We start from the raw sequence: 27,356 nt of genomic DNA, 5'->3' as shown, positions 1-27,356 counted from the left end.
CCCCACTGCTCCTCTGAAGGCTGAAAACCAGACTCAGTTCGAACAATCTGCAACTTTATTCCAGAGCAGAAATAAGTCATTTTCTAACAATAAATATAAAAAAATAATAAATTAAGGTTCGAAAAAAAAAAAAACCCCAACAGAACAAAATCATTAACACTGACAGAGTAGTAAATGGTGTCTGAGCGGGTCTGGGAATGTCTGATGCAGGCGCTGTCTGCCCCGAGCCCCAGCCAGGCCCCCCGCTGTACACACATCCTCTCCACAAGGTACAAAATATATATATATTTTAAAAAATCTCCACACAACCAAGCATCCTGCGGGGGCCCTGGGGGAGCAAGAGTTTGGCCCGTGGGGGCTAAGGACGGGGCTGGGGGCTGAGAACCGCGCTGGGTCTTGCCCGCTGAGTGTGGCTCCTCCTCATCTCGGCAAGAGGTCCCTGCTCCTCCTCTGGAAGGCGGGGGTCAGCGAGGTGATGGTCAGCAAGGTGACGGTCACCGTGGAGATGGTCAGCGAGGCGATGGTCACTGTGGTGATGGCCCACCTGTGGGCCCGCGGCCTTGGAGGGGATGCTGGGAACGCGACGAAGCTGCCGCGTGAGCGGAGGCCTGGTCGGTCCTTTGTCAGCGAAGAGGCGGTCCGGCCCAGGATCCCTGAGCATCTCCTCAGCTCAGGCCAAGGTATCGTCGAAGACCTCCCCGCAGCAGAGGCCTCAGGATGGTGTCAACAAAGAAAAACTGGAAATAAATACGGTCCCTGGTGGCCCAGTGCGGAAGGAAGCCAGTCCGTTTCTTCTTCAAGTATTCTCAGCAGATGGTTCTCGAGGGCGTCAGGGCTCAGATGGGGACCCCCACCGTGTTCACCTGGTCCTTCAGGCCCAGCAGGCTGTAGGCAATGCGCTTCTGGTGGCCAGGCAGCCGCACCCCAATCCTCTTGATGTCGCTGTGCCGGCGAGACAGAGCGGGAGACAGTGAGGGGCTGCTCTGGGGAGGGCCGCGCCGGAGGGGTGGGGGGGGTGGTGGGGGGGGTACGTCAGGAGACGGGGCGCGTGGGGAGGGGGGAGTGGGGAGACGGGGCTTGTTGGGGGGGCGCGTGGGGAGGGGGTGGGGAAGGGGGGCGTGGGGAGACAGGGGCTTGTGGGGGGGCGCGTGGGGAGGGGGTGGGGAAGGGGGGCGTGGGGAGAGGAGGGCGGCGAGGGGAGGGGGGCGCGTGTGAAGGGGGTGGGGAGAGGGGTGCGGTGCGGAGAGGGGGCGCGTGGGGAGGGGCACGGGGAGGGGGTCGCGTGGGGAGGGGGGTGGGGGAGAGGGGTTGTGGGAGGGGGTGGCGAGGGGGGCGGCGCGGGGAGAGGGGCGTGGCACCTGGGGCGGGGCTTCAGCTTCAGAAGGCGGGCCCAGGGCCAGCAAGCCCGCTGACACCAACAAGTTCAGAAAGGACAGAGCTCTGAGTGAGAGAGGCTTTTTTTTTTTTTTTTTATCAAATCGGCACAAAATCTGTATAGTAGATGCTGGTTTTGACCCCATTTTGCAGATTAGAAAACTGAGGCTCAGCAAGGTGAACTGACTTGCCCAGAGGGACACAGCTGAGAGGTGGAGCAGCCGAATAAGCCAGCTGTGAAGGAAGGCCGTTCCCCCTAGCTGGCTCTGTCCTAAAGGCCCAGCTAAGGCTCCTCCCCAGGCAGCACGGATGCCATCAGCGGATGCCAGGGACCCTCGGGGGGACTCTGAAGGCTCTCTGCCCCAGGTCTCTTCACAGCCACCGCCTTGTTTCACCCCCACTCCCTCCAAATTCTCATAACGGAAGAAGGACTCAGGAAATCCTTACTGAGGGGGCGTGGGTGCTAGGTGCTAAGTCGTTTCAGTCGTGTCCGGCTCTTTGCGACCTCGTGGGCTACAGCCCTCCAGACTCCTCTGTCCCTGGGATTCTCCAGGCAAGAATGCTGGAGGGGGCTGCCACGCCCCACTCCAGGGGCTCCTCCTGACCCAGGGGTCAAAGCTGCCTCTCTTGCAGCACCCGCATTGGCAGGCGGGTTCTTTACCACTAGCGCCACCTGGGAAGCCCCCTGAGGGGCCATCAGAGGTTAACATTCTGTGGGTCTCTAACAGGAGGGGCTTCTGGTGACCAGCTTCCCCTGAGGCAGGGGCTTTCCCTTTAGGAACCCCGATTTCCTCACCTGTAAAAGGAGGCAACTGTGCCTAACTGGAGGGTGGGAGATCCTGGAAACTGGCAGCAGAGGGGAAGGTGGCATCAGCATGGTAGAAAGACGTGCCCAGGGGCCCAGGGGCCTCCCCCGCCTCCCTGCATGACCCTCCATCCCCTCGTAAACCACTTACACTCCCAGGGACCCTGGAGCAGACCTTTACTGCTCATGCTGGGAGTTTCCCCCTTTGCCATCCTCACCCATCAGCCCCAACCCATGAAAACACCCAGGTTTTTATGGGCCCTCTCCTGGCTGTAAAGGGAGCTAATTATATGGTGCAAGCAACTCCAGAGACACGACTTTCCCACAGGCTCTGGGAGCCCCTGGAGAAGTGCTGAGCTCGGAAGGGCGGAGGTGTGAGAGGCAGCCCCGGGACCGCAGCAGGAAGGCCCGAAGTCAGACACCTGGGAGAACTCCCTCACCCACTGCAGCAGCGCCACTGCTGACCGGCACGGCAGAGGCGCTAGAAAAGCAGCATCGCTGCCCCCATGAAGCGGCCGGCGCCTGTGGCCTGTGGCAGACCATCCGGCTTTGTTCCTGCCCCAGCCTCAGACGCTGCCTCGGGGGATCCTTGGGCAGGCACCCCTGGATCAACTGCCAGCACAGGCTGGGGATGCACACGACCAAGCCCACCATTTTCCTGAGCCCTGGCAATGCCAGCCCCCTCCCTGCCGAGGGAGTTCAGAGGCTACAACCTCGCCAGCAAGCGCCCGCTTCGCACTGGCTACAGGAGCCAGGGGACAGCAGGGCAGAGGGAAAGCAGCCTGGCCTTTCATCCTCCCAGCAAACGTCCCATCAGCGTCAAGCTGTGCTGAGGGCACGTGGAGACCAGAGACCCGTCAGCCAGTGCCCCCCGGCCCCCAGGATGCGGTGGGCCACAGCCCCGGACACTGCAGAGGCCCTTTGCTGGACTGGGTATTTTTCTGGGGTGCAATACTTATGACTTCCATTAGCTCCTCGAAAATCATTCAGAACCACTCACTAGCCTAGCTAGAATCTCAAGTGGCTCCAAAATAACACAGTGAATGCTCAAGCTGAGAAAAGACAGCCACTGTGGGACAGCCACAGGGGCTTCCCAGGGGGCTAGGTGGTAGAGTCTGCCTGCCAAGCAGGAGGCCCGGATTCAATCCCTGGGTTGGGAAGATCCCCTGGAGAAGGAAATGACAACCGGCTCCAGTGTTCTTACCTGGAGAATCCCATGGACGGAGGAGCCTGGTGGGCTACAGTCCCTGGGGTCGTGAAGAGTTGGACACGACTGACTGTGCACGCAGTGGGACCCCAGGGGACTGAGCAGCCTGCCCCTTGGGACAGTGACGCATGTAGACTCAGGGCAGGGGTGAGACAGTGGAGCCGAAGTCCACACGCCATCCCAGGAGGGCTGACTTCCGAGAGCAGCACAGAGCCTCCCACCGGGACCCACAGCAGTGTAGACACAGCCCCCGGGGTTAAAAAGTACTCTGAGGTCCCCCTTTCCCTCGTCTAATTGGAGATAAAGACGGAGGCAGCGGCGTGAGTCACACAGGCCCCGGGCTGGAGCACCAGTGAGGTTGCGGGGAGGCGGGGAGGCGTGCAAGGACTTCCTGCCTTTATCCAGGCCTGCTCGGATCTCAACACACACTCACCCCCATCGGTCCAAGACAGCCCTGCTCCCCCTCATGGGAATGAACTGGCCGAGGAGCCCCTGGGGCTATTTCAGGAAGCTTCCAGGAGCTGAGTCTCCTGGAAGCATGTTTCCCTGACCTCAGCTCTGCTCACCCGGCAGAGAGGCTCTACCCTCCTCAGGGCCACCAGGGAGGGCCAAGCAGCCGCTCCAGGCTCCCAGGTTACAGGAAGTGGCCGAGGAACCCTGGTATTTGCCCACGGGCTGGGGTGGGAAGCAACAGAATGGAGGAAAAGGGGAGCGTGACATGGATTAAGCCCCTACTGTGTACCAGGGGGGTCACGTGCATCGCGCCCAAACAGGGAAATGGAAACCAAGGGTCAAAGATGGAACCTGACCTGACAAAAACCACCTGCTAGGAGGTGGCCAGTGTGGGACTCGAACCGAGGTGTGACTGCAGAGCCCACGGTCTGGACCCTGCAAGTGGCTGGCACCCTAAGATGCCCGTCTCACAAGGTCCTAACATATAGCACAGGGGACGCATCTAGCACCCACTGTACTCAAAGCCGCAAGGGGAAGAGCAGAGAAGAATGTGTGCACGGACATTACTGAGCCGCTGTGCTGCGCAGCACAGATGGCCCAGCACTGTGCATCAACTGAGCTTCTATGTGAAAAAAGAAAGACATCTGTCTCTTTTCTCTACTTTTCCATGCCTCCCTCCAGTCAGCTGTCTCTGCCTGACTCTCATCCGGGCTGTCCCCTGGGACAGGCCAGGGCTTGCTCTGACAGGCTTTGACCAGCAGGTCAGAAGTCCAGCTGAGCAGTTTTTAGAGGCCTTGGAGAATGTTCAGACAGAGGCCCTAGCCCCAGAACTGTGACCCAGAACTGCAGAGGGCCTGGGTCAGCCCTTCCCATGCGATTCCCAAAACCTCTCACCCCAAGGCTCATTTCCTCCACAACCTTGGACCTGACACAGCTGGGAACTACCACTATCTTTAGAAGCACAAAAGGCCAAGAGGACAGTGTCCTCTCCCTCCCGGGATGGGAAGAGGTGTCTGTGCCAAAGCCATGTCGGGAAGGGTCCCTGATGCTGCAGCTGGGAGGAGACGAGAGCTCCCGCAGGGCAGAAGCCGGGGCGGGGCCGAAGGGGCTGGCACCACTTCCCACGCTGGACCGAAGGGCTGCAAGGCAACCATACGGGGGGCAGTGCCAGGGGTGGGTGGGCAGTGCCCTCTCCTCACGTCAGCCAAGAAAGTGCAAGGTCTCTGCTCAGTCTGCGCGGCGTCCCGGAGGAGAACGGTGCGCCTCATTGGCTGTGTGACCTCGGGCCACCTGCATCACCTCTCAGCCTCAGTTTCCCTACTTGTTAAGTCGGGGAGAAGCAGTAATAATAGCCTCTATTCACGAGTCAAACAGGGAATTCAACCAGGTGATGGCTGTGAAACAAAGCCTTTCTTTTCTCAGCTACAAACTGGGTGACCTGCAGTAAGCTCTCTGAGCCTCCACTCCTCCACTAACGACCTCCACGGTTTCTGACTTCTTGAGCCTGACTGCCCCGGGCTGGTGTACCCCTAACGGCCGTGGAACCCTGGGCAGTACTGTTTCTCACCTGCCTAGTGGGGCTATTGACAGGGGCCCCCTGCCGAGTTATCAGCAAGGCTGAGTCAAAGTGCTCAAGCACGTGGGCCTCCCCTGATGGTCCAGTGGTTAAGACTTCATGCTTCCAACACAGAGGGAACAGGCTCAATCCCCCGTCGGGCAACTAAGATCCCACACGGCGCAGCCAAAAAACCCAACTTCGATCTGCACAGTGAGGATATGTGCCCTCCGTAATATCTAAGTTATAGCAATAAAGCGTTCAGTAAAACCAAAACCAAGTGTGCTCGAGCAGAGCTGGCACGTGGTCAGCCTTCAACAGATGCCAGTTACGACTACAATTACTATTGTTTTCTCACCGGAGCCGCGGCTAAGTGCCCAGGACTGCTGGCTGCTGGCCTGGTTCTGCCCTTCCTGCAAAGCCACTCTCCCGGAGAGAGAAGGAGAGAGAAAGAGAGGAGGGGGCAAGCAGGGCGGGTAGAGAGACGCGTGGGGGGGTGGGAGGCCCAGAGGCAGCCGGGCCGTGGCGGGGCGGGCAGGTCGGAGCAGTAGAGAGACGCGTGGGCGGACGCGCACCCGGGGCCGGGGGGCAGTGGCGGGGCGGGTGGGGCCGGCGAGCGCACTCACTCGCTGCTCAGCTGCACCACCTCCTCGATGGAGGTGTAGCCGGCCGCCAGGAAGAGCTCCGTGTACTGCTGCATTCTGAGGGACTCCAGCCACTCGGGCACCGAGCGGAACGGCGTGCCCTCGGAGCCGCTGGTGCTGGGCAGCCGGATGGACACCCTGCAACGGCAGACACCGGGCCGCGGGTGAGCCCCCCGCCGCCCCGCCGCGGCTTCCTCATCGGGGCGACGGGGACACCAGGTCAGGAAGCGCTCCAGGAGACAGCGCCCTGGCAGGTCGGGAGCACCCCGCGGCCCCGGCTCCTGCCGCCTCCTGCTTCCACTGGCAGCAGCACCAGCAGTTTCCACAGAAGAACCAAATGTAAGAGAGCCGGGTTTTCAGAGCCACGGTCCCAGCCTGATCACTTGCCAGCATGTAAGACACTTGATTGCCCGTGTCTGTTTCCTCATCTACAAAAGGGGGATAATTACAGGACCATCTCCTCAGCTGTCTAAATGAGTTAGAACATGCCAAGCGCCAGGCCGGCCCGTTTACCACACATGCTGATTGCTTCCGTTAGCATCGCCTGAGCCACCCTGGTCCGGGCTAAGTAACGCCCACGTGTCACTTCTGAGCCCTCGCCCCCCCACCCTTCGCTGCCCGCCACACTGAAGTGGCTCAGGAGGACGCCTGGGGGGCCGCCCGGGACCGAAAGCACAGAACTCACCGGGGGTCAAAGTCAGCCAGGGTCTTGAGGGAGTCGGGGGCGCGAATGAGCTTGTCTAGGATGCTGACGATGTCGGCGAACTTGGGGCGGCGGGAGCGCTCCTGCTGCCAGCACTGTGCCATCAGCTGGTAGATGGCGGAGGGGCAGTCCATGGGCGCGGGCAGCCGGAAGCCATCGCTGATAGCCTTCATCACCTGGGGGCGGGCAGGGTGGGCAGGGCGCCTTCACAACCCCCAGACTCCCACACAGTGGTTGGCAGAAGGAAGGGGAGCCCCAAACAGAGGGCATGGGCCTCCTTTCTTGAGCCCGACACACCACCTTCAGTGCTAAGAGGCTGTCTCCAGAGGAAGGGCCCCTGGCCCTGCCTCCTCCCAGGGCACCGGGCCAACAGCCATGCCATGGGCCCTGTAGCCAGGCTCCTGGCAGTTTCTGGGTGCCTACACAATGCCCCCTTCAGCCTGCACACTCTTCCCCTCTGTGTCTTCGCCTGGCTGCTGCTTTACTATGCCTCAGTCTCAGCTGAGAGGCCACCTCCTTTGGGAAGCCTTCCAGGCCTCCTGGTTGCATGAGGTGCCAGGTACCTGTACACACAGACACACACACATATACACACGTGCAGGCACACACGCTTTCCCCACCCCGCTGCTTCTTTCTTTGGTCTTTCGCTGAGTGTCAGCAGGGACTGGGTCTGAGCCTAGCACTCAGCCTGACACACAGTAGGCCCTCAACAGACATTCACTGAACCAATGAAGGGCCCCCCAAACTCCTCCCTGCCCAACCCCTGGGGTTCGGGAATGAGTAAAGGGTTAAGCCCAGGTCCAGACCGGGCTGGGCAGGGCAAGAGGGCCTACCTCATGGTTGGACAGCTCCCAGTAGGGCCGCTCCCCATACGTCATCACCTCCCACATGACGATGCCGTAGCTCCACACATCGCTGGCCGAGGTGAACTTCCGGTAGGAAATGGCCTCCGGAGCCGTCCAGCGGATTGGGATCTTGCCACCCTGCAGGGACCAGGCCAGTCACGACTGTCCCCTCGGCACTCCGGGACAATCCCAGTCAGGGCCACGCTCCCCGGAGACCCAGGCCCCAGGTGTGAGAGGGAAAAGGCAGCGCCAGCCCGAGGCTCCCTGTCCCAGCGAGAGCCGCCCGGCACTCACGCTGGTGGTGTAGGTGGCCTCGGGGTCGTCCTCTAGCACACGGGACAGGCCGAAGTCAGACACCTTGCAGACCAGGTTGCTGTTGACGAGGATGTTGCGGGCGGCCAGGTCGCGGTGGACGTAGCTCATGTTGGCCAGGTACTTCATGCCAGCCGCAACGCCTCGCAGCATGCCCACCAGCTGCAGCACGCTGAACTCGCCATCCTTCTCCTGCGGGGGCACTGGGCCTCAGCCGCCAGCCGACCACGCCCACCAGGACGGGGGTGGGGGCAGCGAGGCCACGCCCACCGCGTACCCCAGACGGGCCACGCCCACCAGGGGCCCCCAGCCGCCAGCCAGGGTCCCAGCCCACCCGGGCCCACATCCTCACCCGCAGGAACTTGTCCAGGGCCCCGTTCTCCATGTATTCGGTGATGATCATCAGGGGTTTGTCTGCGGAGGTGCACACAGGTGTCAGGGCAGGGGCGCAGCTCGCAGCAGAGGCCCTACTGGGGGCCCCAGAGGGCACCCCTCCCGTCCCGTACGGGGGTCCCCCACCCCCAGCCCGGAGCCGGGACTCACACTTGGAGACCACGCCCTCCAGGCGGATGATGTTGTGGTGGCTGAACTGGCCCATGATGCTGGCCTCGCTGAGAAAGTCCACTCGCTGCTTCTCCGTGTAGCCAGCTTTCAGCGTCTTGATGGCCACAGGTACCTCCTTCTTCCCTGACGCCTTCAGGGTGCCCTTGTACACCTCCCCAAACTCTCCTGCAGGCAGGTGAGGTGGGAGAAGCGCCCCGTCAGCCAGGGTATCGGGTGCTCCCAACCTACCCCAGGCCCCTCCGCGGCGCACAGCCTCACCGGCTCCGATCACCTTCTGCCGCGTGACGCAGGATGGATGGATCTCCGTGGTGAACTTGAGCACAGCCTGGTTGGGGTCCTCGTAGGTGTGGGGGTCCACATAGGTCTTCAGGGGTTTCAGTTGTTCTGGGAGGTGAAGGAGAGGCAGGGTCACAGACAGCTTAGGGAGGGGAGGGGCCCCTAGAGCAGCAGGAGGAGGAGGCCCCTGGGGAGGCCCAGCTCCATCACAGACAGGACGGCAGGCGGGCGGCAAGGGCCACAGCTCACCCGACTTGGAGAAGTAAACGTCCTCCGAGGACTGGCGTGTCCGCAGGCTCTTCCTCCTGTGAGGTCCCGTGGGAGACCAGACACATAGGGAGCTCAGTGACCCCTGTGTCAGAGCCTCCTGACCCTACCCTGGCCCTGAGCGGGGGCCTGGTATCCTCAGGCAGAGGAAATGAGCAAGCCGGCTCCCTCCTTGGCACCTACACCCTGTAATGGCCTTTAAGTGGCTGTAATGCAGGCTTCCTGCATTAGAGCGCCCGGAGCTTCCTGCCCTTGTGTCCCAAGGAAGTCTCGACCTGCCATCCTGATGGCCTCTCTGCCCGGGGCCCCCGGGGCCCCCCAGCCCCTGTGCGGAGCCCTTCACAAGCCCTGCACCTTCACACACACACCCCGGGAGACAGGGACTAGGTCCCTGCCGCCTCACTGTCCCTCAGGAACCCCAGGTCTGCATCCCCGTGCCCCGCCTCAGCCCTTGGGGGGCCCGGCCAGGAGTTCCCGCGCACCTGCGGTGGATGAAGAAGCCGGTTCCTGCCAGCACCAGGAGCAAGGCCGCACCAGCAGCCACACCGCCGACCACTGCCGTGTTGCCAGACCCTCCCGTGGCTGTCGGGGGGAGACCAGAGCGTGACAAAGGAGCCCCACGCTCCAAACCATGGTGACCCCCTGGCACTTAGAGCCTTAGACACTTGCTGGGGGCCCCTACTCCCGAGGGTCCGTGAGGATACTTATCCCCATTTCACAGACGGCAAACGAGAGGCCCTCCCCAGGGAACAGAGCAGGTGTGGGGGACTCTCTCCACACTGCAGGATCTGAACCGGGCCTGTCAAGGCCAGAGCCTACATCCTTCTCTTCTCACAGCACAGCCCTGGTTGCCCCTGCCCTCCATCCTGCCCCCTTCCCAGGCTTGGGGCTGACCCATGCAGGGCCGTCTGAGGCCCCGGCTGACCAGGAAGGGGGCACTTCCAAGTCCTTCGATCTGCTCCCTCTGGCCAGATGTCCCAGCAGTGTCGGGCCGCTGGCCCGGCCCGCACCCCGGCCCCCACTCACGCAGCGTCTGGAACTCGTGCACCTTGCTGCCCGCACCCTGGCCCTCCTGCGTCAGCGCCTGCACCTGCACCAGGTAGGCAGTGTCTGGGGCCAGGCCGTCCAGCGTCACCGAGAAGCCTTCCGTGCGCCGCACGTTGTAGCTGTTGGAGTCGCCCTGCGGGTGTTCAGCGGGTGGAGGGACAGACTGTGAGGACGGGGGAGGGCTGTCAGCTCAGCCTGCCGGAAAGCTACTCCAGCTTAGCAGGGTTAGTCGCTGTGTTAGCGGGGTCGGTGCCCTTCTTACAGAGGATGCAGCTGAGTGAGGCTCAGTGAAGCGAAGTGACTCGCTGCAGGTTACAACCAGCAAGTGCAGGACCCAGGACTCAAACCCAGGTCTGCCTGATCTCCAGGACTGGGCTCTCCTGCACTCCCACCTCTTCCAGGGATTCCAGAACACTGCATCTTCTCTCCCACAAACCCCTGCTGGCTGGCCTCGGAGACGCAACTCCCAGGTAGACCCCAGACCCCCATTTCCGCATCTGCAGAGCAGAGCTTCTCCAGACGGCTGCGTGGTGCAGGGAGCATCCCTGCGCCCAGCCTCGGCCCTGTGCGCGTTACCTTCTTGCGGTAGGTGACCTCATACTTCCACACGCGGCTCTGCTGCAGCGGAGGGATAATCCAGGAGACGCTCAGCGAGGTGGTGCTGCGGCTCTCCAGCTTCACCTTGGGGGGCTCTGGGCGGGACAGTGGCGGCGGGAAGGGGTGTGAGAAGCCACCCAGGGGCAGGGGGGTCCTGAGGGAGCACCCAGACACAGTCCCATCCACAGCCTGACCTGGGGTTCTCAACTTCCAGCCCAGAACACAAAGCCCCAGGCTGGGGCCCCAACACAGGCTGGCACATGAGGGGCCCCACGAGTGTCTACGAGTGCTGAATGCTAAGAGGGAAGCGATAACCTCTCCACGGACCAGGCTACGTATGAGTGCTAAATACTAAGAGGGAAGCAGTGACCTCTCCACGGACCAGGCTACATATAAGTGTTTCTTAAATTCTCTCAACAGCCCTTAAATAACCCCCATTTTACAGGTGCTTCCCCGGTGGCTCAGAGGGTAAAGCATCTGCCTGCAGTGCAGGAGACAGGGGTTTGATCCCTGGGCTGGGAAGGTCCCCTGGAGAAGGGAATGGCAACCCGCTCCAGTATTCCTGCCTGGAGAATCCCATGGACAGAGGAGCCTGGCGGGTGACAGTCCCTGGGGTCACGGAGTTAGACACGACTCAGCGACTGACACTTGACAAGTGAGGAAACTGAGGCTCAGAGAGATTAAGTAATTTGCCCACAGTCACAGAGCTCAGAAGAGGTTCCAGGGACCGTGCCTTTGACCCCTCTGTGCCGCCTCCCTCCGAGCCTGGTGGAGTTCCGGGTGACCCTCCTAGGGAAGTGCCCCCACCTGGGCGGGTCACACGGGCACGGCCCCACCCCGGGGCCCTCACCGGTCTGGTTGATGCTGACGCTGGCGGTGCGGAAGCTGCGGGTGCTCACCAGGCCCGAGACGCCGTTGCGGGCCTCCACGCTGAAGGTGTAGTTCATGTGGGGCTCCAGGTCGCTGACGGTCACGCTGGTGCGGGTCAGCCCCAGCGGCGGCTCCGAGTAGCGCACGCTGGCCTCGCAGGGCCCGCACTCGCCTGACTCGGGCCAGCACTGCTCGCAGGAGACGCTGTAGGTGAGGTCCTCGCGGCCCCCGCTGTCCTGGGGGGGCGTCCAGCGCAGCTCCACCTTGGCGCCCATGCCCACAGCCGTGAGGTAGTGCGGGGCAGACGGGGGGCCTGCACGGGGCGGGGTGGGGCATGGACAGGTCAGCATCAGCCGCCCGCCTGAGCCAGCCCGCCCCGGCCCCCGGGAGACTCACGCGTGCAGGGCAGGGACAGCGGGTCCTGCGGGGCCCGGAAGTAGCCGTCCTCACACTCGCAGGTGGTGGCACCCTCGGAGGATGGCAGGGTGTGTGCGGGGCACTCCAGACACGGGCTCTCGGATGCCTCGGGCTTGAAGAACCCCGGCGAGCAGGCTGGGGGCACGGGGACAGAGTCAGCTCAGCCTGCTCCCAGCCCCAGCCACTCTTCCTCTCCCTCTCCCTGGGTCCCCAGGCAAGCCACTGAGCCTCTGTGGGCCAGTCCGGTCACTGGCGAGAGTGATGACAAAGTGTGTGGTAAGCACCTAGCTCAGGCAGGGGGCCCAGGAAGCGCCTGGCCAGCCTGCTCGAAACCTTTGCAAACCCACCCCAACAAGCTCTTGCAAGAAACGCCCCACCCCTGTGCTGGGCGTTCAAGGCCCACATCTCAGCTTCCAGCTCCCCAGGAAGCTGCCTGTCTGCTTTGCCTCCTTGAGTCTGTGCAGCCTGGCAGGTCCCCCCTGGACTGCGAGCTGCCTGGGCAGTGACTGCCTTCTTCCCCATGTGGGTTTGTTGACTGATCAACACCCCCAGCCTGGCCTCCCAGCAGGTCAGCCAGGGGCATCAGGGTGCCAGCTCTGTGGGGGCTCCCGCCACCCCGAGGCTGGACGCCTTCCTGTCCTGGGGCTGGCCCCAAGAAGCAGGAAAGGCCAGACCCCCAGCATTCTCTCTGGATCTGCTTTCAGGGACCGAGTCACTTCCTCTGCTCACAAGGGCCGCCAGGAAGCAGCTCTTCCTTCCCTGGTGGCAGGTACGGTCCCGGCCAGGCCAGGGAGGGCCTCAGAAACCTCATTCCAGAGGCTTCTTCCTCCCGTCACCCTGTCCTGCCCCGGCCCCAGGCCCCTTCCTGGCCCCACAGGCCGGAAACTACGCAGACCCTGAGCAGGGCTCTCCCGGGGCTGGGCAGCTGCTGGAGCAGCCAGAATGCGGAGGGGGCCCCCAGGGCCCTCTTCCCCAAGCCTGTGATTACTGCCCCCACCCTCAGCTTGTTCGGTGGGAAGACACGGAGCGAGACTCCTCTAGCTCCAGGGTCACGCCCATCAACTGCTGATCCTCGGCTCTATGTCCAGCCCTGTGCACGCGAAAGTATGGAAGTGATAGCCGCTCAGTCGCGTCCGACTCTCTGCGACCCCATGGACTGTGGCCCACCAGTCTCCTCTGTCCATGGGATTCTCCAGGTACGAATACTGCAGTGGGTAGCCATTCCCTTCCCCAGGGGACCTTCCAGACCCAGGGATTACCCAGGATAACGCAGGCTTCCTGTATCACAGGCATATTCTTTACCATCTGAACCAGCAGGGAAGCCCTGAGACAAAGCCCCTGACCTCAGGGAAGAGACACACAGGACGATGTCCACTAGAAAGGGGTGGGCAAAGGCCTACGGGGTAGAAACAACCTTGGCCAGAGGCTTGTGGAGTCAAATATGGGATATTTCAGCCGGGGCTTAGGAGCTGAGTAGGAGTTCAGCAGGGCAGAAACGGTGGGAGGTGGAGCTAGCGGTGAGAAAGAGCAGGACTGACAGGAAGTATGCGCGGCTTTGTGGGCACAGTCCTGGAGAGTAGCAGGGGGTGCGTCTGGGCCGCCTCAAGGGGCAAGCTGAGAAAGGCCCTTAACGTCAGATCAAGGGACTGGGGCTCTATCCTAGGGGCAGTGAGAGCCACTGAAGGTTTGCTGTCGAGAATAATGGTGCGGTCAGATCTGTGCTGCTGAAAGGAGCTGCGGACAGCCTCCCTGCTTGCCTAGCTCCCTGTGCGAGCAGAGTGGAGAGTCAGAAGCTGCGGACAGCCTCCCTGCTTGCCTAGCTGCCTATGCGAGCAGAGTGGAGAGTCAGAAGCTGGGGACAGCCTCCCTGCTTGCCTAGCTGCCTATGCGAGCAGAGTGGAGAGTCAGAAGCTGGGGACAGCCTCCCTGCTTGCCTAGCTCCCTATGCGAGCAGAGTGGAGAGTCAGAAGCTGGGGACAGCCTCCCTGCTTGCCTAGCTGCCTATGCGAGCAGAGTGGAGAGTCAGAAGCTGGGGACAGCCTCCCTGCTTGCCTAGCTCCCTGTGTGAGCAGAGTGGAGAGTCAGGGGAAAGGAATTAAAGGACACCCAGTTTCTACAGTCTTCAGTGGTGACTCCCGTTAATGACTTTGCTTGCCGAGGCCCGAGGGGACTATCCTGGAAGCTTCTCCCCCATCTCCTGCCCGTCCTGCCATGGCAGAATGTCAACACAGGCCCTGAGAGAGCTCAGGCACACACCACAGGGGCGGGGGCTTGCCCAGGACAGTGCAGCCTGGAGCCCGTCACACACAGCGACCACGGATTAGGCAGCTGCTCTGTGCAGTTTCTGGAGCAAGCACGTGACATTCATTTAGCCGCCACACTAAGTCTGTTATCATGCTCGGCGCTGTTATGATGCTCTCCACTTTGGAGGTGAGGAAACTGCTGCTCAGAGAGGTAAAACACCTTGGTCAAGGTCAACAAGCTCCTAAGTCACGAAACCAAAACCAAAACCCCGGATGCCAGACCTCAAAGCCCCCTCCTTTCCCCACAAACATGTCAGTTTGGAGCAAAGAGAAATCAAAGTTCTTAACCCCAAAGAGAGAAGAGAGGAGGCCCGACCGCTTCAACAGCCAGAAAATCCCAAGACTGATTTCAGAGCAGCTGGGGGAGGGGAGTTGGTGACGCCTCCTAACACGGGGCACTTCTGTGTCCTTGGGGAGAAAACAGCGGCATCACCCAGGCCACTCAGGAGGGGCTGGAAGGGCCCACCAGCACGACCTCCTACGTTAAGGCCCAAAGGCCTTTAAAGCCTCCAGTTGCGTCTAAGGAACCCCTGTGTATCTTGCATTCTTTCTCATTAATTCTCTGTTACAAAAATAGCTCTCTCCTCCCCCAAACCTACAAGTTAAACTGAGACTTCAGAAAGCTGGGCCCTGTTTATCCTGGGATCTCAATTCCCCCGAATGCCCTGACTTGTCTGCCAGAGGGGCTTACACCCTGGGTAAGGACTGGCTGCAGGTGGTCCAGGCCCCGCAGAGGCGGGGTGCTCAGGGGCCCCCGAGAACATAATCACACCCCCCAGCTCAAGCACGCAGGCTGGGGAGGGACCCAACCCCCACAAGGCTTTCGGCACCTGTAAACCCCACAGGGCCCCTCGCCCCCAGTGGCTGCTCCCCAGCCCCCAGCCCCGGGCCAGAGGAGGAAGCGGGAGCAGAGAGAGGCGGGCTCCGCTCTTTGGTGTCTGAGTCGGGGGTGGCCCGCCTGCTGCCGGCAGGAAAGAGGGAATTTGGAGAGATTTCCGCTGGGCATGTGCCAGAGAATAGCGGAGAGGCAGCCCCAGCAGGGCATGTGCTGGCCTGACGGGAATGTGCTGCCCCCTCCTCCAGCCGCAGAGCTCCCCGGGGCCCTCCCCGGGCCCCGGCAGAGTGTGCCCAAGCTCAGGGGCCCCGGAGCCCACGCGTCTGCCACTGGCAGGCCCCCGCGTCTTCCTGACCTTGCAGGGTTGCATTTCCTGACATTCTGGGCAGACGATGGGGACAGGGCCACACACTGGGTGGCCACACACTCCGAAACATGACTCACTCACAGAATACCCACTGTCCCTCACCCATCAGCAAACTCCTATGCATCCTTCAACACCCAGCTTGAGCTCCTCTACACAGCCCTCCAGACTCTCCAGTCTCTGGCCCCTTCTGACCACCAGGGCATCTCTTACTCAATCTTGTGTTTACCAAACAGAAACGGAGCACTTCCTACGTGTCTGACATAATGCTAGCTGCCCGCGGCAAGAAAAGCAAACACCGATTCTGTTCCAGGGGAATTCACAGCCCTGGCTTTCGGACTCCTTCTGAAACGATTTTGGGTCTTCTGTGAGACAGGCAGCTGGTGGGACGCAGGAGTGGAATCCGCTTTCTCTGTGTCCCCTGGCCCGACAGAGGGCCTGGCACACAGCAGACGCTCAGCTAACATCTGCCAGCTGGACGGGTGAATGAATGTGAGTAAAGACAGAGCCTGCGTGCCCATCACAAACAGGCTCCAGGGCCACAGAAACGAACATCTCAGTGCCCAGGAGACCTGGGGGATGGTGCCCGAGATGTTACCTGCCCAGCTCCAGATCCCGGCTCTGGCACACCCGTGGAGAACTTCCCCGGCCCTGTCGCCTGGCAGGCCCAGGCCTCTCTGATCAGGGGAACGGGGGCAGGGTGGCTGCGCCCAGGGGTGTACCCTGGTTTTTCCAGTTCCCGATGCCCGCCCCTCAGGTGGCAGCGTGGGATGACTCAGGGACATACGCCCTCTGGCATGACGCAGACCCAGCGGCAGAGCCCCTCCTCCAGGCCCAGCCCCCCGCCCCCCGGCCAGCGGTGGCAAGGCCACAGGGTCAAGAGGTGGCGGTGGCGATCCACCTGTGGTCAGTCACCTGCCCCAGCCCGGGCCAGCTGGCTACTCCAGCCCAAAGGCACAAAGCCTGGACTTTGCCCGCACCTGACGGGCAGCAGTCGGCAACCCTGCAAACGCGGGGCACTGATAGCCCCAGCCCCAGCGCCCGGCTCCCACACACCCCGGCCGTTCCCACACACCCCGGGGGACATTCTGTGGGCACATTCTTCCACCAGGCTGCGATAAGCCAGACTCCGCCTCCCCGGCACCAGCCTTTCATCTGCTGTTTGCTTTCCCTGCTTCCTTCCTTCCGTTCTGGGGACCCGCTCACCTCAGTGCGGGAGGAAGGGAGGGCCCCCCACGGAGGTTTTGCGCTCGCTCGGTGTGAGCTGAGGGCTGGGCGGGGGCGGGGGGGGGGCTGCCTCAGCTCCAACTCCCATTCAGGCCAGAAGAAACCATGGAAGTGATGCCAGGGGCGCTCCCCAGAGATCACAGACCACCGCCCGCTCGGCCTGGGCATCAGCCCCTGCTGTGCTTAGGGACACCCTGCCCCTCACCCAGAGCCACCGCCTCCCTGTGGGGTGCCTCCTCTTCAGCTCTGGACCCTGGGCCAGGTCTGGGCCACTCAGGTGCCAGCCATGCAGAGGTAACCCCGTCTGCAGATTGCCAGAGCAAGCCGGGTTCTCAGGAGGAACCACAGCAGAAAGTCTCAGGAGGTAGCTCTGGGTGCTAAGGCTCCAGCCCATCCATTTTATAGGCGGGGAGAATGAAGCCCCGAAGGGATTCACCAAGGTCACACAGCTTGCGGGCAGAAAGCTACATGCCAGGGGCATTTGAAGACAGTGCGCTGCCCTCCCCGTGCCAGGCCCCAGCTCCCTCCCTCACTTCCTCTCCCAGGGCCTCAGTCTCCTCGTCTGTAAAATGGGAGTAAACTGCTCGGGCTCTCTGGGTTGTTTGTGAAGACGGAGGAAACTTCGCTTGGGAAATGCTCGGCATGCGATGAGGTGTCCATGCACTGGGGGGCAGAGACCGAAGCGGGGAGGGGCTGGGCCCCTCAAGGGAGCAGAAGCCCCCAAGGAGGGACCTCCTGACCCCCAAGCCCCCGCCCCCGCTGCTGGACCAAGCCTCTGGACCAAGCTGCTGGCCACCTGCTCACCTGGCCCGCAGTCCCCGGGCCGAGCTGCCAGCTGCTGTGCCAGGACAGGAAGCCGAGACAAACAGGGAGACAGAGCCGCCCCGAGGGACATGGCGGTCAGCCCGAGCAGCTCCAGCGTCCCCGAGGCAGGGCTGGGGGCAGGGGCGCCAGAGGGGAGCGGGCTCATTCCTGACATAGCTTGGCAGAGCGGGCCGTGTGCCCACCTGTCCGCACAGCACCTGGGCGGCGGCTCCCTTCCACTGCCCGTGTGACTCTCTCCTGAGCTTCCTGGGGAGGGGACCCTAGGGAGGAGCTGGCGATCACCTGGGCCGGATGCTGGTAACCTGGGGCTGCCCAGCCCCACTCCAGGCCTGGCTTGTCACCAGTCAAGCCCCAGCGGGGCCCTCTCGGCACAGGGCTCTGCAGAGGGCAGGCAGGGGACAGGCCTGACAGCTCCCTGTTTCCTCCATAACGTGCTCAGGAAGAGCCCCCGCCCCCAGGCCCCTCACCGCCTGTGCCAGGACCTGCCACCCTGCTGCCCTGAGCGTCCATCCGGGCCGGGCGCTGACTCAGGGATTCCAGAGGAACCGGTCCCTTCCCGCCCCGCCTCCTGAGCCATCCTCCGGCCTGGATGCCGCTGCCTCGGCTAGATCCAGTCCTGGGGCGACTAGTCTCAGCCGTGTGATGCCAGGCAGGTTTCTTCACCTTTCTGGGCCTCAGTTCCCTGTCTGTGAGATGGGACGGGCAGCAGTCCCTGCCTCTCAGAGCGGCAGAACAGACCTGCAGGAGCAGATAGACGGAGCGCCTGCCTGGGGCAGCACCGAGCTCTGTAACTGGGTCTCCCCCGCCATCAGGGTCCTGGGGGGCTGGGGAAGGTCTGCAGGCTCAGAGTCGCCAGGCTGGGAGTTCCCAACCACACAGAGGCCCCCCAAGCCACACAGAAGGGAATTTAGGGAGAGGGACTCCAAGGGGGAAAAACCAGGGCAACAGGTGGCTGGTCCCTGGAGCAAAGTCAAAGATTCCGGTCCTGGAAACCAGGCCTCCCTCCTGGGGCAGCTCAACTCTTCACAAACAAAGCCTGAGAGGCCGGTTCCCCCGCTCCCAGGGAGGGAAGCCCGACCCCCCTTCATGCAGAGACACCCCCCACTTCAACTGTCCACTTATCGCGGCCGGGCCTGAATCACCAGCCTATGGAAAGTTTTCAGCTGCCCCCCACCCCCCGCCTGCATTCCTGTGTGAGGATGTCATGGGGAGGAGTCTGCTCACCCAGGGCGGCCTCCCCCCCAACCCCCGGCGGTCACTGTCTGAAACCCGGGGGCGTGCACCTGAGGTCACCACAGGCAGGGCCAGCTGAGGAGCAGAGGGCAGCTGGGAGGCCAGAGGGCGGTGGGAGGGCCAGGGCAGAGACTGCACCACAGGCAGAGAGGCTCTCAGCAGACTTCTCATTCAGGGCTGCAGACCGTGTTAAGCAAGGTTCCGAGGACTGGCTCTAAGAGGCAAGTGCAGCCCATGAGAAAGGGCTTCAGAGTCCTCCAGTACCTGAAACCTCGCAGGATACACGGTTGCTAGGTAACAATACAATCTGCTAGAACAGTTGAACTTCTCATCTTTCGATCAGGAAGCCTGAGGCCAGAGGTGAAGAGACACTCACCAAAGGTCACCGGTCGGTGTGTGTAAGTGCAGGCCCCGAACCCCCGATTTCTCAACACCCCGCTTATCTCAGCAAAGAAGCTTCCAGAGCCTGCCAAAGGTTGGCCCACATTCCACAAAGGCCCTGCCCCACAGCCATTTCCAGAAAAAGTCACCACTGAAAGAATCCACATCACTTCAGCGCGCTCCGCTATCACAGGCCTGGCTGTGCCAAGCCATGGCCTCTCGATGAGAGCTCGGGCCCTGTCCCCAGAGAGTCTGATGATGCCGGCCCCCTCGTCATCAGCAGAAGCCCCGGTGGGCAGATCTGGGCCCATGGCCCGGGGTGGGGGAGGCAGCGGAGGCAGTCCTGAGCACCCCTCCCAAGCAGGCCTTTTTCAAACAGCTTCTCAGGAGACTGTCATGTGCGGCCAGGGGATGCAAATCCTGGGTCCACTTCACTCACCTCCAAGAACCAAAGAGGGGCCTGAGCCCCAGAGAGATTCAGTGACTTGCCCAGGGTCACACAGTGAGTCAACAGAGAAGGAACCGGCTCCTGGGACTGAAGGCACCATGCCCACCGCACTATTTCACAACAGACTCTCAAGGTAAGCTTCTGGGATGAACCAAAAACAACAGTCACACTTAAAAACACTTCTGTGTCAGACACTGACCTCAGCATTTCACGAGTATTAAGTCACCTGACTGTCATAACAACCCTACGAGATGGGCACTGTGTTCCCGTCCATCGTACAGACGAGGAAACCCAGATGCGCAGAGGGTGAAGAGCTGGCTGAAAGCCACACCGCTAGACGTGAACGCCAGGATTCCTGTCTGGGGGCTTCCCCAGTGGCGCAAACAGTGAAGAGTCCGCCTGCGATGCGAGAGACCTGGGTTCGATCCCTGGGCTGGGAAGATCCCTGGAGGAGGAAAGGGCAGCCCACTCCAGCATCCTCGCCTGGAGAATCCCATGGACCCAGGAGCCTGGTGGGCTACAGTCCACGGGGCTGCAAAGAGTCAGACGTGACTGAGCGACTAACACTCTCACTTCCATTCCTGTCTGAGTCTTCACGCACATTCTCCACCCTGTCCTTTCCTCAGTGGGTCCGTTCTCATGAACTAGGAAGCCTCTGAGATTTCCACGAACAGAACCACCGCGTGCCAGAGCAAGGACAGCCTCACCAAGGTCCCCGCCTGCAAGGGCGGAGACCAGAGCCCGGGAGCACGGCCTCCGCCGCAGCGCCCTCACTCACCCTGGCAGGCGTCCTCCACCTTCTCATAGCCCGCCTGGCACAGGCACTGGCCAATGGGCACCAGCCACTCGCCATCCATGGCACAGTGCATGCGCGGCTCCTCGCCCCCGGGGGGCACCACGGCGTGCTCCACGCAGGTGCCCGCGACCGTGGCCAGGGCGGGCGTGTCGGAGCCGGCGATGGTCTCGGGGAAGCGGGCCAGGCCCTTGAGCAGCTCGGGGCACTGCTTGTAGTAGACGCGCACAGAGAGCAGCGCCACGCAGGCGCCCACGTCCTGGAAGGCCAGGTAGAAGCCCTTGTGTGTCAGCGGCCCCACGGACCGCTCCTCCACGTTCAGCTTCACGTTGCGCGCCTCGAAGTCGCTGCTGCCCGTGATCTCGTCGGGCGCGATGGTGTCGATCTTGGTGAACTGGCGCTTCTGGAAGTTGGTGCCGTAGTCCACGTCCGACTCGGCATAATAGAGGTTGAAGGTCTCCTTGCAGGAGCTGGCACCCCCGGGGAAGCTGTTGCAGTCCCGCACGGTGAACTTGAGCTCGATGAAGATGCGCTCAGCCTCCCCGCGGTAGACCCAGTTGGTGCGGAGCCAGTTGTCCTGGTCGCCGGCCACCACGTTGCACACGGAGTACATGTAGATGGGCGCGTCGTTCATGATGTTCTGCAGGAGGTCCCACTGCGCGGGGCCGAAAGGGGGTGTGGGCAGGGGGGCGGGGGCCCAGAGGAACCAGCCGGGAGGCGGGCCGGGCGCTAGGCTCTCCGGTTCCTGCCAGCCTCACTCTCGGGTCCAGGAAGGGGCTCCAAGTCTCCCTCACGCGTTACCAGTGGCTGAACTGGATCTGACCCCTTGGTGTCACCCCTGACGCCAGTGCCGGGGTGCTAAACCCCTGTATTAGACAGTGAGCAGAGGGCGGAGGCTGGGATTCCATGTGACCTCAGGCAGGTGGCTTTAGCTGTCTGAGCCTCAGAGTCGCCATCCTGCCATGGGGGCCAGAGCCACTCCACAAACTTGCTGCGAAGATGAACGCAGAACAGCTACCGAATGCTGAGCGCATGGCCTGGCGTGGGCGGCGGGCACACAAGGCACCTGGCACCATCGCCATCACCATCACACCCTGTGCAGATGCACACGAGTGGCAGGGGAGGGGGCGGGTCAGCAACAGCAGCTGATTCCGCATCACTGCTCAGATGACTGCTCAGCCTCCTCCAGGAAGGCTCCCCAGCTTGGGCCACGGCTGGGGCGAGTGCTTCCTTCAGACTCCCATGGCCTCCGCCGTCTTAGCACCCACGTGGTGACAACTACATCTTGCTGCCACAGCAGAGTCTGAGCTCCTTAGGGCATTTCTGCATCCCCAGGGCCTACCTCAAATGCAGTAGGTACTCAGGAAAGTATTTGTTGAATGAATGAACATAGGTATGAAAAAAGCGGAAGGGGCCAAGGAGAAAGGCTTGGGCTGCACTGTGCGACCTTGGCCTCAGATGCCCTTGGGCCTCAGTTTCCTACTCTGTGTCATGACTTGGCTGGATGACATTCCAGGATCCTGGAACCTGCTGACATTAAACTCCAGGCCTACGGAGCTAAGGTGACCAGGGGCCGGTGCCCAGCTCACTCACAGATCTGGCCAGCAACAGAAACGGTCTTGAGTGCCCCCCGGAGACAGCTCAGGCTCCGGGACAAATTCAACATGGGGGAAACCGAAGACCAGAGCATCAGTATCCTCCCCAAGGCCACCCAGCAGCACACGCAAAGCTGGGGAGAGGGCCCTGGGGTCTTGCCCACCCGTCCAGGACACAGCAAGGCAGGGTGAAGGGAGGGAAGGGAGAGGGGAGGGGAGGAGAGAGGGGAGGGGGAGGGGAGGGCAGGGGGAGGGGAGGGCAGGGGAGGGGGAGGGGAGGGGAGGGCAGGAGAGGGGGAGGGGGAGGGCAGGGGGAGGGCAGGGGGAGGGGAGGGTGGGGGAGGGGGAGGGGGAGGGCAGGGGGAGGGGCGGGCAGGGGGAGGGGAGGGCGGGGGAGGGGGAGGGGGAGGGCAGGGGGAGGGGAGGGCGGGGGAGGGGGAGGGGGAGGGCAGGGGAGGGGAGGGCGGGGGAGGGGGAGGGGGAGGGCAGGGGGAGGGGAGGGCAGGGGAGGGGTGAACTTGGTGGGAAAGAGACAAAGCAAACTCAGCCTCAAGCAGGAAAGGGAAGCAACAGCTGGAGAAGCGCGGAGAGGGGCCTGGCCGGAAGGAACCCGACCCGGCTTCCGGGGCTGCGGGGACCTGGGAACACCCTTCTGTGTCTCTAGCTCATCCCTCGTCTCCTGAGCCAGGACCTCAGAGACAGGGGGAGCCTCGAACTCTTTCCCTCCAAGAGGGGAATGGTGGGAGCCAGAGGAGGTTCCTCTGGGCGTCAGCCTTCTGGGGCATCTTGGGGTCCTGCTCTGCTAGGCCTCCAGCTGTCTCCCAGCTCTCCCTACCTCTCGGGGCCCTTCCCTGCCCTCTCACCCCAGCCTGCCTAATTGGTGAGAAACCTGGATTTAAACCCTGGCTGAGCCATCAGCTCTGGGCCAGGCTCCATCCTCCCCAGGTCTCAGCTTCCCTGTCCCCAGGCCCCCATCCACCGCAGACAGCTTACCCCTTTGCCATAGGGGTGTGTGAGCCAGCCGAGCTCCCCTTTAGCCGCAGCGAAATCCAACAGGACAACTGTAAGAGATCAGAGAGGGGAAACTGGGTCAGCTTGGAGGTCTTCAGGGGGCAGGCCATGTGGAAAAGGCAGGAGCCCCTCAGGAATCCCCACTGGCCTTACAGGCTTCCCCAGCCCCCAGAGAGAGACCCCCCTCAGGGTCAGCACAGCCAAGAAGACCCATCTCTCCAGAAACAGGGATGCAGGGCCCATAGGGAGGGAGGGGACCTCGTCACAGTCACAGCGCAGGACAGGTGAGGACTAGGCCTCTCCCTCCAGCCAGGCCGCCCGCTCGCAGCCCCAGCTGGGCAAAGAGGGCAGAGCTCAGCCCAGCAGGGGACAGCGGCCAGCCCTGAGTGACACCACGCCTCTCTGCCTGCTTCCTGAAGAGGCCCTTCTGCAGCAGTTCACACGCACGCAGGTCTTGGGGGCACGCTTATCTGCTCCAGCCACATTCCCCACCCCACACACATAGCACAAAATACCTTCAGCCCCACAAAGGCCACCCAGATGCAGCACACGCGTGCACATACGTGTCTCCTGGCCCTCCAAGAGGACAGAGCTGTTAACAGGTGGCAACGACTCCAGGAAGGGGAGTGGGATTGCTGGGGGGTGTCTGGAAACGGATCTTCCCCCCACAAAAGCCACAGAGCAGGCAGGACAAAGTCCTGAACCCACGGGGTCTCCAGGAGGGACCCACAGACACACATAGCCAGCGAGGCCTGGCCCTGGAGAGCCGTTCCCGCTGCCTGCAGTCCCTGACACCCTGGCCACTGACCTGCCAGAGGTGTCCAGGGACTGAGATGGAAACCCTTAAAGGGAGCGTCCAGGCCCAGAGCAAACAGCTGCCAGGACCTCATTGTCCCCAGAGAGGCATCGGCATTCTCGGGAAGGACATGTTGCCAGGGGCTTCCCCAGATCCAGCCGTGCTCTCAGGCACCTCCCACTGCCCACCCCTAGCTTTGCCAGCCTCATCAACTGCAGTCAAGACCCCTGGTGCAGCCTCCTGCCCCATTTCCAAGTAACGTCCAGGCAGCTACCAATAAAAGCGACCCTCCCCGGAGGATCCGGGGCCTGGAGAACAAGCAGGGACCCTCTGTAAGGTCCCCAGATTCAGGAAAAGCCCTGAGGTGAGGGGGCGGGGAGGGGCCTAGTGCTGACTTCTTCTGGACTCTGAAACCTGAGGAGCATGGCCCCAAGAAGCAGCATTCTTCAAGGCCTGAACCTGAATGCCTCTCAGGGTGGAATCCCAGGCAGGTGGAGATGGAGCTAATTCAGACAGATGCAGAGGATGGGGAGGGGAGCCTGGCAGACTCTGAGAAACCCTTTGCTGAGGGCAGACCACCCCCCTCCCCCGGGACTGGGAGCGGAGCGCTGCCAGCTGACCGCTGCTGACCCCGGCCAGGCCCTCCAGGAAAGGCCCACAGCCCAGCTGGGGATGGCACGGCCCGAGGCTGAGAGGACAGGGGAGGGCGGCTGGGGGGTGGGCAGGGGCAGGGATCTGCTCGGACATGCCCGAGGCACAGGCTTGGGAAATTCACTAGGCCCACTGGCAAATGGAATGTTCTGGCTGCACAGGAAGGAATCTGGGGGTTCCTGGCTCCAGCCCGGGGAAGTAGGAGGACAAAGGTGAGAGGACGCCCCCCTTCCCTAGACGGGGCGGGCCGGGGTGGGGGTGGGGTTGCAGTCTACACTCCTGAGGGAGGGGCTCATGGCTCCCAGGTGCTGAAGGGTTGACCTGGCACGGAGGGACCCCCACGACCCCTGCCAGAGCTTGCTCCCCTTTCAGCCCAAGACCTACTTTTAGAAATTTAGGGCTCATTGGAGAAGAAAAGAAGCCTTCACACAGGAAGGAGCCCCCTCCCTCCTGGGGGAAATTCCCTCGAGCCGATCACCAGGAACAGGCGCCCGGCCTGTCAGCCCCACCCTGACGGGTGGCTTCTCCCTGAGCCGCTTCCAGGGACCCAGCTGGTACGGGGCAGGGGTGGGGCAGGGCCCGGGAGCCCCTCCTCGAGCCCTGAAGGCTTCACCAAGGCCTGGGCTAAGCTGGGCTCATCCAGGGGCCCCAGCCCTCACCCCACCCACAGGAAAACCTTCTTCTCAGTCTGAAATTCCGTCGCAAATATCAACCCTGTGGGTCCACAACGCTTGAGAGCTCTTTACTCAAAGGCATCACCTCCCTGGTCTCCCCATCCCTCCGAAGGAGACAGGCTGGTTCCTAACGAAGCGGGGAGGCAGGGGAGTGGGGCTGGGGGACAGGACGGGGAGAGGAACGAAGGGAAAAGGGGACAGGGGACAGAGGGCACACTGGGCTCTGAGAAAACCAAGACGCCAAGGGCTCCCAGGCCTCGGGAGCCCTCTCCAGCCCACCTCCCAGTTCAGGCCAGCAAGCCCTGCAGGCATTCTCACGTCTCAGGAAAACCCAGCCCAGGACCTGGGTGCAGGGGCCCTGGGCTCTGGAGCCCAAGAAGCCAGATGTTCAGAGCTAACCCTCTGGAGACAAAGGGCTCAGGGCGCCCTCAGGTTCCCCATTTCGGATTCAGGGGCTGCTAAGAGTTTAACAGGCTCCATGGGGCCTAAGGCTCCTAAGGCAGCCGGGTCCTGCACTTACGGAAAGGAGGAGGGACAGGGCAGCAGCTGGGCGAAGGTGGAAGGGGCTTGTGTCTGCACCCCCAGCCCATCTCCAGGCAGAGGCTCCACATCCGTGGAGCCCCAGCTGGGACATCCCACTCGTCCCCCTCCCCCCCTCCCCCCTCCCCCAGGCACAGCTCCCTGGGGAGGCCCTCACAGGGACTCTGGGAGCCTGAGCAAAAACCTTCCCTGGTCCTTTTCCTCCCACATGCCACGCACGTCGGGGTGTGGTGGGCACTAGTCATCTAGGCTAGGAGGGGCTCGACAGCGGCCCCCGGGCAAGGCTACAGCACAGCCATCACCCAGGGCACCAGTCCTGCCTGAGCCCCCTACCCCACCTCGCGGGCCTTCAGGAAAGGCCTGCCGCGAAAGCGGCTGTCTCCCTCCTTCCCTCCAACCACAATCCCCCAGAAGGAGGACAAAAAGGTGGGGTGGGGGGATACTGAGGGTCACAGAAGAGCCCACCCACTCAGCCTGTAAGTTGGGACCGGGAACCCCGACTGATCAGGGGTGCGGGCCAGATGCCGCCCCCACCCCCACCCCCAAAGAGTTCCGGCTCGGGCCTCTTTTACTCCCGACATGAAACAGCAAAACTTCCAACCCCAGGTCGGGAGGCGGAAAAGGAAGGCAAGGCTGAAGGAAACTTCTCACGGGGCCCGGGTTTCCTCCGCACTTCCCTCTGGTGGAGCCTGCGGAAACCTCCTCTGCCCCCGCGGGCGGGCAGACCTTCTCAGTCGGAAACTGAAGCCGGCCTCGGCTGGGTGGACGGGTGGACAGGAAGCGCCTCGGCCAAGGGCAAGAGCCCCCGTCCGCTCCGCGACCCCAGCCAAGGCGGCAACGCCCCCACCCACCCGCGGCCCCGCCCTGGGCGAAGTCCTCGCGGCCCCTCACCCAGCGCGGCGGCGGGGGCGGGTGAGTCAGGCCCCCACCCCCGGGTGCCCGGACTCCGCGGTGGCCCTGGGGTGCCGGCTCCACACCTTGGCAGGCCGCGCCCCCACCTGCTGCATTTCCTGGCTCTGAGTCACCCGTCGCTCAGAACGCTTGACTTTGGGACTTCCTGTCCGCACTCGCGGCCCGGGGACCGGCCCCCCGAGTCCCGGAGTGCGGGGCGGGAAGGAGGGCTGTGCGTGGGCAAACTGGCCCGAAACTCTCCGCGAGCTCTCCTCCCCGACTGGAGGCATCACGGGGTGCAGAGAAAACTTCAGGGAGCTGGGGCTTCTGCAAGGGTGTCCCTGCCGGCCATAGAGGCCCTCCCCAACGTGAGTGGCCTCCACAGAAACGCTTTCTCCGCAAAATCGGGGCAAGAGGGTTAGCGAATTCAGGTCACCACGAAGTTGAGCCCCGGGAAAGACCCCCGGACACTCCTGATCCAAGAGACCCCGCGACCCCGCCGGGACGCGTTCCTGAAGCCTCGTGGCCGGCGCCGAGTCCGCTTCTCTGCGGCCTCTGAGCCCCGTGCGCCCGGGCCCCAGCCTCTTAGTACTAGGAGCGCCTACAGCCCCGCGTGGGCTGGGGCGGGGGTCCCAGACTCGCCCGGCTCGCAGCCCGCGAGCCCTCCGGACCTCAGCACACTAGGACTGGAGTTTCCGAAGTGGCGCGCGTCCCGGCGCGCCGGGCTCGGGGCAGAGCATGGGCCGGGGTCGGGCCGCGAGCACTTACCTTCCTTGCCCTGCGCCGCGAAGGCCGCGGCCAGCGCGCAGCCCCACAGCAGCGCGAGGCAGGCGGGCGGCGCCCGACGCCCCAT

At 62.8% G+C, this 27,356-nt stretch overlaps 1 protein-coding gene across 3 annotated transcripts; it reads right to left on the bottom strand.

Moving 5' to 3' along the window:
- Positions 1 to 129: 129 nt before the first annotated feature.
- Positions 130 to 27,356, bottom strand: EPHA2 (EPH receptor A2). Of its 3 annotated transcripts, XM_068969284.1 has the most exons (17): positions 27,272 to 27,356; positions 22,934 to 23,001; positions 20,331 to 21,000; positions 11,916 to 12,071; positions 11,500 to 11,832; positions 10,629 to 10,744; positions 10,032 to 10,185; positions 9,488 to 9,587; positions 8,988 to 9,043; positions 8,721 to 8,846; positions 8,442 to 8,627; positions 8,251 to 8,312; positions 7,881 to 8,090; positions 7,575 to 7,724; positions 6,724 to 6,917; positions 6,021 to 6,176; positions 130 to 942 (listed from the first exon to the last, which is right to left on the bottom strand). In XM_068969284.1, exons 1-17 carry the CDS (start codon positions 27,354 to 27,356, stop codon positions 837 to 839), a joined length of 2,928 nt encoding a protein of 975 aa, XP_068825385.1. In that variant the 3' UTR covers positions 130 to 836. The 3 variants fall into 3 exon arrangements, with proteins under 3 accessions (XP_068825385.1, XP_068825386.1, XP_068825387.1); XM_068969285.1 differs by having other exon boundaries at positions 8,251 to 8,627; positions 11,970 to 12,071; positions 27,272 to 27,303; XM_068969286.1 differs by lacking the exons at positions 130 to 942; positions 6,021 to 6,176; positions 6,724 to 6,917 and adding an exon at positions 6,922 to 7,304 and having other exon boundaries at positions 8,251 to 8,627; positions 27,272 to 27,303.

The sequence above is a fragment of the Capricornis sumatraensis genome, chromosome 3 (genome assembly GCF_032405125.1).
Source record: "Capricornis sumatraensis isolate serow.1 chromosome 3, serow.2, whole genome shotgun sequence".
NCBI lineage: Eukaryota > Metazoa > Chordata > Mammalia > Artiodactyla > Bovidae > Capricornis > Capricornis sumatraensis.
The sequence above is the reverse complement of the archived record's forward strand: the minus strand, read 5'-3'. Positions and strand labels throughout refer to the sequence as shown.

What these genes read in the sequence shown, in the direction of transcription:
- EPHA2 (XM_068969284.1), bottom strand. Translation starts at nt 27,356, where the DNA reads ATGGGGCGTCGGGCGCCGCCCGCCTGCCTCGCGCTGCTGTGGGGCTGC. An exon ending in CCCTGGACAAGTTCCTGCGG is followed by an intron (nt 8,091 to 8,250) that starts GTGAGGATGTGG and finishes GTGCCCCCGCAG; the next exon opens with GAGAAGGATGGCGAGTTCAG. An exon ending in GGGAGCTGTCCAACCATGAG is followed by an intron (nt 6,918 to 7,574) that starts GTAGGCCCTCTT and finishes GCCCGCCCCCAG; the next exon opens with GTGATGAAGGCTATCAGCGA.